The 9923-nt window shown below is 46.2% G+C and overlaps 1 protein-coding gene across 1 annotated transcript; it reads right to left on the bottom strand.

Moving 5' to 3' along the window:
• Positions 1-3732: 3732 nt before the first annotated feature.
• SHISA3 (shisa family member 3) lies at positions 3733-9239 on the bottom strand. The gene is given in 4 exon segments (XM_031941750.1): positions 3733-5173; positions 8548-8827; positions 8829-8944; positions 8947-9239. Coding segments are annotated over 4 exon segments (924 nt in total). The 5' UTR covers positions 9020-9239; the 3' UTR covers positions 3733-4718.
• Between the last annotated feature and the right edge of the window lie 684 nt (positions 9240-9923).

Raw genomic sequence — 9923 nt, 5'->3', positions numbered from 1 at the left:
GAGAAAATGTTTACTCTTGAAGTATACCTAAAATATTAGCAGATTTAAATACATACTTGAAACATTGTACTTGTCCTACTTTAAGATACATCTTGTAATAGAAAATGGAATTTTGAAATCTTTTGCCCACAACCGTGATTTACTTCTCTAGCTACTCTTGACATTTCTGACATCATATTTCTCTTTTAAATAACAAATCACCTCATTTTAATTAAAAGAACAAAACATCATTAATTTGGGTAAATTGGAAAAGTTGTTAGAAGAAATGGAAAATACTGAATATCAAATATTTATGAAATTTTAGTTTATTACTTTCAAGAATATACAATATCTAGAGTTTCAAAAGAATTCTTGTCAGGCCTGGTAATTAATTGCAATTAGCAACAATTATGTGCAGATAAACAGCAGGAGAATAGTTTCTTTTTGTTAGATTTGTCATATCCCCATAGCCTTTTTTCACTATTAGCTCTCTAAGCAAATGCATACAGTAGGATAATAAATCTCAGTCCAGGTCAGCCATGACGTATACCTAATTAGTGAAGCTCAAATTACTATGGTGTTATGATGCTTATTCATATGTGAGTGTACACAACCACACACTCAAATATGGTTTTGTTATTTATACTTCAGATCATAGGAATATATATATGTATATGGACACATACACATGCACACAGACCCATAGGTATAAACGTTAGAAAGGGCCTTGGAGGTAATCTAGCACTACCCACTTATTTTACTGGTTAAGAAATTGAGGACCAGAGAGTCAGCTTATTTGTCCAGGTAATAACAATGCTGGCAAGTGTTCAACCCCCAAATCCATCATTTTCTATTTCCAAACTTTCAAAAGTAGATTAAACATTCTTGGGTACATTTTAATTGAGTTTAATTCCACCTTCATCTATGGAAATTCCTTTAAAATAGAAATGATTTCCTACAAATTTTGAATTTTAGATATGTTATTAATTAAAAAGAAATTTCCCTAGCAGAAGAAGAAAAAAAAAAGGTGAGGGAAATCTCCAAGAACGTTATCCATTTGGACAATTTAAAAGGTAGTCCCCAGCACTAATGGGATTATCTACACAATAAAACAGATTATCCCCCAAATCAATTAAATCATTTATATTTGTCTTCAGAATGCATCATTTGGATAGTTTTATAATAATACCTATAATTTATGTAGCACTTTTAGTCTTGCAAAATACTTTATATTTTTGTTTACAAATGAGGAAACTAAGGCAAAGTTGTGTCTTGCCCAAGGAGTCTGAGATTAAATTTAAACTTTAGATTCTCTATCCACTGTCTCACCTACCTATCTAGCAAATCTGCCTAATTATCTTTTCTTAAACTAATAATGCCATTGCCAAGTACATATTGGTGTAGTGTATGTTTGTGGGCTTAAGGAGAAACTAGTCAGTTATTTAAAATAGTTTGTCAATTTGTTGCTATTCAGTCATTTTTCAGTCACGTCCTATTCTTCTGACTCCATTTGGAGTTTCTCTGGCAAAATATAATAATGGAGCATTTTGCCGTTTTCTTTTTCAGCTCATTTTATAGATTTAAAAAAAAAAAAAACTGAGGCAAACACTGTTAAGTGACTTGCCCAGGATCAACAAACACTGGTACCAGATTTCAGCTCGGGAATATACTCATTTGACTCCAGGTCTGACAATCTATCCACATCACCACCTCGATTCTCCAATCTGTCGATAGCCAAGAGTTAATTATATCTGAAGAATCAAAGCAATTTTCTCTATTTTATCAAGGAAATTTACTGTTTTTATTAGCATCATATGAATTGATAATAACTTTTCCTTCTAATAGATCACCTGAAAAATAGGTCAACCAAAGTTTTTCCCTCCGTGAGGAAATAAGGTCAGATATGGACCGATTTTTAAAGAAAGGATTTACATAATCCAAAAAATGGTTCAATGCTAATGAACAGTTAGGAGTTCAACTACAAGAATAACCAAGTGTAATTTATACCTCCTCATCTAGTTATGTAGTCTTTTGGTAGAGAAAATCACCTTGCCTCTTATTCTATTGCATATAATTAGGCTGCAGACTACTGAGAGACACAGAGGTATCCCCTTTTTTCATCATGGAGCAATTGCTTGAAATCCATTAAATGTCATAGAACCCCATTATTCTGTTTGTCTGAAAGGATAACGTTCCTGGACATCACCAAAACACTAACACTGGATGGACTGTGTGAGCATTGCTTGTTTTATAGACTTTGGATATTAAGTCACTTTATCTCTACACTTTACATCTCCCTAATGTTTGATCTGTACAAATAAATCCACCATATAGAGGGTAGCGTATTATAAAAGTATACCACGTATTGGATTTTAATTGAATGATAAAATTATTCTGAAATTGTCATTATAAGTGGGATGGGAAATTTGGCCCTAGGACAGCTGCTTAAGAATTAGGACAGGCTGTGTCCCCTTTCAAGAACTTTGTTTATTCATCTATGAGATAAAGGAATTGCCCTAGATCTCCCTGAAGGTTCCTTTTCTCTCCAGATCTAATAATAAACTCATACAAGGTATGTATTTTCTATTGATGTTTCTTATGCAACTTAATCATTCTGGAATGCTTTTAGTAAGAATAGCCTTCTTATTCTTAAAGCTATCTTTTAAAGTTTCCATTATCATCAATGCTGAAGAGGGTGAGTATGTTGGAAGTTAATGACCACTCTAAAGTGGAAACAGCTCTTAGAACGACTTTAAAAATTGAGGTTTTTTTAAGATTTATAATAAATTAGCTTCAGAAACCTTATTAAATTTGTCACAACAAGAAGTTTGTTTTAAACAAGTTTCCCACTGAATTTATTACAGAAATAAAAAGAGAAGGGGTGGTACAATTTTAATAAGTTTTTTTTAAACTTTCAAGTATTTATAGCCAATAAGTTTGGTTGGTTAGAATGTACTGTTGACAATACTAAAGTTGTAAGATCTATGAGTCTGTTAGCTGTGCCCTCTTTTAAAGGCTCACACTAATCTTAAAGCCATAGCAAAGGTGTATACTTCTCACCTGAGTATACACCAAGATTTAGATCAGTCAGCAAGTGAACAGGTTTCCTGAGAAAAGGAACTGTTTTATATTTACCTATATCCTCTGCAGTAGCTACTGGAAAAACCTCAATATATATGTTTGACTAGTAGTAAAGTAACTATTGTATGCAAGAAACTCCATAGGTAAAAATAATTACAGTCTTTATCAATAATACAGGTTATTATCACTAATACAAGTTTCAACTGTCCAATTTTTAAATTATGGGGGGGGGAACCTATAGAAACTAAGTTGCTCTTGGATATCATAAGAGTCTATCTCTGAGTAAGTGACTGGAAATAAGAGAAAGGAAGATATACACAAGATTTTTGCTAACTTTCTTCACCTTTTTTTAGGTGCACAGTGACTACCATATACTAAGTATTGAATATATGCTTATTGCTGCCTACCTTTTCTGATTAGAGAGGAGAAATTACTTTTTAAAGCAAATTAAATTCAATATTCGATATCACCAAGTTTCTAAATTTAGTAAGTGTGTCTCTTTTACTGATTTTCAAGTGGTTTCTGTCACCTACAGAATGAAGTTCTTTGATAAAAAGTTTTCACAAAAGAAAATCAAATGTATACTGCATCTAACAACAGTATGGGTAATATATATTCTTTAGCTCAAAGACCTCTCCATCTTATCTAATTGGCACAGAATAACAACATAGGGAATTTTAACCACAGCTTTTATTAACATAAAAATTCATTGTGATTACTAAATAATTAGTATTGTCAATGTGTAAATACATTAAATTACAAATATCTTCACATTTTTACATAATTAATTTTACAAATAAAACTTTAAGATTCAATTGTCCCACTTTCATTTATATACTAAATGTCACTGAACAAAAGTTCACAATAAATATTCCTTAGAGGGAAATTTTAGTTAGGATTTGCCTGACCATGAAAATTACTAATTAAATTTTTTCATATGTTTTGTCTTCTGAAAAGTATGTATTCCAACTTGTATGACTATTAATACAGTAATTATATTGACACGCTTAAATATTGTCCAAGATGCTCGGGGTGCTCTTAGTTTATTAAGAAGTGATTAGTGTTTTTAAAAATGAATTTCTGATAACTATAAACAGGTACTTCCTTTTTTATTATAATTAAATTAATCATTCAGGCATCTTCTGAAAAGTATGTATTTCAACTTGTATGACTATTAATACAATAATTATATTGACACACTTAAATACTGTCCAAGATGCTCAGGGTGTTCTTAGTTTATTAAGAAGTGATTAGGGTTTTTAAAAATGAATTTCTGATAACTATAAAGAGGTACTTCCTTTTTATTATAATTAAATTAATCATTCAGGCTTACAAGAGTAACTTCTAATATCTTCTATACAAATAATGTTTTGCGTTGAGGGGTGAAATGTTTTCACCGGAATATTGGATTAAAGTTCTAATTGCTGTAATTATGAGTAAAGATATCAAATTAAAGTGTAAAGGTCACCTTGAAAAACCCCAATAACCTACAATATTCATTTTGTGGGATCTAAAAGAGGAGAAGGCGTTAATTCTAGTACTTCTCCATGATGATTTGCTGCTGCTGCTGCTGCTGCTGCTGCTGCTGCTGCTCTAGAACATCATGAACATGACTCAGACGCAGTCCATCTGTCCTTGGTTCTGCTGCATTATTCATGTCAACTGGGACTGAAGTCCGAGCAGCTCTTCCCGGGAAGCGCGGGCTCCTGCTGGATGGGATAAGCAAAGTATTGGGGGGACACCAGGAAGCCGGAGGGCTGCGCCAGGTGGATGGGGTGAGCCGTCTGTAAGCAGCCCGACGTGTAAGGCGGGGGAGGTGAGGGCACCAGGCAGCCGGACTCGGCTCTGGCAAAGGAGAATCTCCGCACCGAGCCTCCGTTGGAGCTGGAGCTGGTCGCGGTGCTGGACTGCCTGGAGGGCGCTCGCAGGGTGCCCGAGGTCAGGATCATGGGGAGGGTCTCGTTCTGGTAGCTTCGGAGGGAGAAGCGAATGGGCTGCTGGGAGGTCTGTTTAGGTCTTAAGCAGGTGCAACAGTAAATGGCTACTAAGGAGCCCAGGATAATGAAGGCGATGAAGATGGAACCGACGATCAGGAATGGCACATAGACTGGTTCTAAAAGGAAAAGAAAATCCCTTATTAAAGACTTCTAGTTCTACTTTAAAAGATCATGTTCTGGCTGCTCATTGGCTGGAGTTCAAGGTAGGGGAGACCCAGAGGTCTTGCGATTCCATTTCCCAGAGCGCTTTCTTGACAACCTCTGATGCACAGAGATTCCAAGTGTAATGTAATGACCAAAGAGACGGGGCCCTCATTTAGGAGAAAACCAACCTCTGGCCACATCTTTATATTATCCTTGCTTGGAAATTGTTGTAGCTGAAAAATCCCTGGCCTTCATTAGAGCGATGGGGGTAGGGAGCAGAATTTCATTTGGACGGATTTTATGGTGTCAAAAATCCAAAATGGTTTGAGATTAAACTTCCCTCCCGTCCCAGGAGCCCCCGCTTACAGCTGAAAGTCTGGGGCCTAGTCATGTGCATCCAGAAGTTGGAAGACACTCCAGAAAAGCCCACACAAAGCCAATGCAGTCCCCATTTCCTAGTTCTCTTGGAGACCTAGTCATGTCTTCTACAGCATCTTATCCATGGTAACCTAGGAAGGTCTAATGTTTTTTCCAAGGCATTGAGGCCCCTAAACTTCCTCAACGTATCTCTAGGAGGCCCGCTGGGCCATAGACTGACCATGCTGGGCTGCAGCTGCCTTCAGCCCTATTTTCTGCCTGACAATCTCTTTCATAAGCAAGGCCAAATAACATCTTAATCTGCACCCATCCGGGCAGGTATATGGGAGGTGGATTTGCCTCCTGGCCAGCTCTCATCAGTCAGTCCCTGAGTGGGCCAGGCCTTCACCCAAAAAGTGCCACTTAAGAAAGGGTAAGCAGCAGCAAAACGGGCAGAAGGGGTATGGGGAGGAAGCCGCAGGGAGAAGGCCCCTTCTTTTTTAGGTAGAAGTATTTGTGCTTCTGTTGACTTCAAAGAAAATATGGGACAGAGAATGGGAGCCTGAGAGAGACAGAGACAAGGGGAAATGAGAGAGACAGAGATGGAGACAGGGAGACAGAAAGAGAGACAGAGGGAGATACACACACACACACACACACACACAGAGACAGAGGGAGATGCACAGAAAGAGACAGAGGACAGAGACAGAAACAGATGGAAACAGAGACAAACAAAAGAGATAGAAACAGAGACAAGGAAAGAGAGACAGGGAGAGACAGAAACAGACATATGGAGAAAGAAAGAGAGATAGAGATGGAAATAGAGATACACAGAGAAGAAGAGACAGAGAGAGACAAGAGATTGCTAGGCTGTTAGTAGCAAGAATAGTATAAACTGAGCAACTAAACAGAAATGATTTAAGCACCTTGAACCCCAGGAAGGAACCAGGTTCTCAAAGGATGAGGAGGAAGGAATGGTTGGGAGATTTATACTCTCTTTTTCTATAACAACAATAATAATGTCACACGGGTGTAGCTTTTTAAAGTTTGTCAGGTGGTTTACATATAATGTAAATCGATTCATTAACAAAAGGACCTGTTCTCGAGGTGTGACCAGGCGACTCCCAAGAAGCATCTAAAATAACCTTCCCCCCAAAGACTTCCCGAATGCGACCCCCAAACACAAGTGGGGAGGGGGGGGGAGAATCAGATCCTAAAAGAAAGCTGATCCCAGAGGTCTCCGTGCCTTGGCTTTCCGACAGCAATCACCCTCCTGGGGCGAGGGCGTCACTGAATGCGTCCCCCGGGAAGCCCCTCTGGGCTAATCCACCTGTTCGGTCCAAACCTGCCCCGCTCTCCCCTCCAGCTTCGCGCTTAGAGTGTTTCCCCAAAGCTGAGGCTCAGGTGGGAAACGCCAAGGCCCTTCTCGCTAAGGTATAAGGTTCCCCGGCCGGGCTGTGATTTATTCAGCTCTGAAGGGAGCGGAAACTCGAGCCGTGTTTTCCGAGGCGAGAATAAAGGGGAGGGGGCTGCCCACCGGGGCTTTTAAAGTCGCCACGCCGGTGGCGGTGATTTGCGCCCTTCTCGTTGGGCTGGGAGGAGGGGGCCGGTAATTTGATGCAGAGAAAGGAAAGGGTGGGGGAGGGGTGCAGGAAAAGTTTAAAAGAAAAAGTGACTCGGGCTTCGCCCCCAGTGTCGGGCTGTTGATTAACTGGCGTCGGGAGTAAAGTTTCACACTCCATCAGCGCTCACTGACGTCTTCCAGCTCGGGGCCGCCGGGGGGCCCGACCCTTCCCCCCCTGCGTTTCCTCCCCCTCCCCCCCCTCACTAGTTTGCGCGGAAAACTCGGAGAATCCACGCACGTGGAGGCCAGCGCAGCTATTAACACAGAGACAGAAAGTCAGAGACAGAGACACAGAGACAGAGACAGAAAATTAGAGACAGAGCAGAGAGACAGAGACAGAAAATCAGAGACAAGGAAAGAGAGACAGAGACAGAAAATCAGAGACAGAGACACAGAGACAGAAAATCAGAGACAGAGCAGAGAGACAGAGACACAGAGACAGAGACAGAGCAGAGACACAGAGACACAGAGACAGAAAGTCAGAGACAGAGACACAGAGACAGAAAATCAGACCGGGAAAGAGAGACAGAGACAGAAAATCAGAGACAGAGACACAGAGACAGAGACAGAGCAGAGAGACAGACAGAGACAGAGACACAAAATCAGAGACAGAGCAGAGAGACAGACAGAGACAGAGACACAAAATCAGAGACAGAGCAGAGAGACAGAGACAGAGCAGAGAGACAGAGACACAGAGACAGAGACAGAGCAGAGAGACAGACAGAGACAGAGACACAAAATCAGAGACAGAGCAGAGAGACAGAGACAGAGCAGAGAGACAGAGACACAGAGACAGAAAATCAGACAGAGCAGAGAGACAGAGACACAGAGACAGAGACAGAGCAGAGAGACAGACAGAGACAGAGACACAAAATCAGAGACAGAGCAGAGAGAGACAGAGACAGAGACACAAAATCAGAGACAGAGCAGAGAGACAGAGACAGAGACAGAGACACAAAATCAGAGACAGAGCAGAGAGACAGAGACAGAGACAGACAGAGACAGGGAAAGAGAGAGAGACCCCTGAGGATGTGCCGGGCTCTGTGCTGAGCGCTGGGAAATCAGAAAAGCTGGTCTCTCGGGCAGCGCTGGCGCGGCCGACCCACCCCCGGACTCGCACCCATCTAGCGAGCGGGCTGCGCGCCTCCTCGCCTCGCAGCCCCGAGCGGGATGGGAAGGCGCGGAGCCGGCTCACGGGCGTCCCGGCTGCCGCCGCCGGGTCTGCCCCGGGGGGATGTGAGGGGAGCCGGGAAAGCAGCCCTCCTCCCTCTCCCCGGGTCCGCGGGCTCCCCCTGGGCAGAGGGGCACGATTGCGGCCGGGGGCGGGCGGGCCCGGGGCGGGCGGGCGCGGGGGCGGCCACTTACGCGCGGTGATCCCCGGGTGCTCCAGCTCGCCGCGGTCGTTGGTGCAGCCGCCCTGCTCCAGCCTGGCGTCGGCGGCCGCGCAGCAGTAGCGCAGGGCGCAGGAGCCGCAGCAGATGGTGGCGTCCAGCGTGTCGAAGTCCTCGGGGCACTGGAAGCCCTCGTGGTAGTTGCCGCGCGCGTCCACCCAGCCGTGGCAGTACTCTCCGTCCTGCTGCGCGCCGGCGGGGCCCCAGCGCAGCCCGCCCAGCAGCAGGCAGAGCGCCAGCAGCGCCCCCATGGCCCTTGCCGAGGCCGGGGGGAGAGGCGCGGGCGGGAGGCGGGGGGCAGGACCGGAGCTTGCTTCCCCCGCAGCAAGTTGTGGCAGCCGGGCTGGGCCCCGCCGCAGACACTGCTCCCCCGAGATCAGCGCGAGCCGGGCCGGCGGCCGCGATGGCCGGGTGCTCCCCGCGGTCCCGGGGTCAGCCTGGAGCATCAGGCGGAAGGGAGCGGGGGAGCGCGGCCGGCCGAGGGCAGGGGGGGCTCGGAGCCGAGCGCCTACGGGCGGCGCCCGCGGCGGGATCCCCCGGACTGCGGCCCGCGCCGGAGGGGGCCGCTGGGGCCGCCGCCGCTGCTGCTGCTTCGGGGAGCGCGGCTCCTGGGGCTGCCGCTGCTGCTGCTGCTGCTGCTTCGGGGAGCGCGGCTCCTGGGGCTGCTGCTGCTGCTGCTGCTGCTGCTTCGGGGAGCGCGGCTCCTGGGGCTGCTGCTGCTGCTGCTGCTGCGGCCGAGGCTTTTTACCCGGCTCATAGTTCTCCGGCCCGGGGGGCGCTGCCGACCCCCGCCGCCGCCCCCTTCCCCTCTCCCCACTCCCCGCGGGAACGCGGCCGTCTCAGCGCGCGCCTCTCCGCCGCAGCCCGGGGGGCCCGGGGCCAGCAGGCTGGGAACGGGCGGCGGGCGGGGAGGCCGCTGCTGCGCGCCTCGCGGGGGCTCATCCCCACCGCGCCCGCCGGGGAAGAGGGGCCGCTCCGCACCGCGCCGAGAACCGGCCGCTGACAGCGCTCCCGGCCCGGAGCCCTTTAATAGCAGAGGAGAGGGAGGAGGGGAGAGAGGTGGATGAAAAGGGCGGGGGGGAGGGGGGGAGGAGGGGGAGTATAAAAAAATCCGCTGTCCCGGGTCGCGGTGCGGGAGCAAATCCGGCGGCGGCGGCGGCGGCGGCGGCGGCTCCCGGGTGATCCCTCAGTCTCCCCTTCTCCCGCTCCCTCCGCCGGGGTGCCCCTTCCCGCGCGCTTTCCCCACCGTCACTGTCCTAAAGTCCCGAAGCTCGCCCCTCTGGGGTCCGGAGGCGAAGCCCTCGGGGGAGACCGTCCCAAAGCGAGCAGGGGCTGCCCTGGCCCGAGCGG

This window comes from Sarcophilus harrisii, chromosome 6, assembly GCF_902635505.1.
Source record: "Sarcophilus harrisii chromosome 6, mSarHar1.11, whole genome shotgun sequence".
In the NCBI taxonomy this organism is placed as follows: domain Eukaryota; kingdom Metazoa; phylum Chordata; class Mammalia; order Dasyuromorphia; family Dasyuridae; genus Sarcophilus; species Sarcophilus harrisii.
The sequence above is the reverse complement of the archived record's forward strand: the minus strand, read 5'-3'. Positions and strand labels throughout refer to the sequence as shown.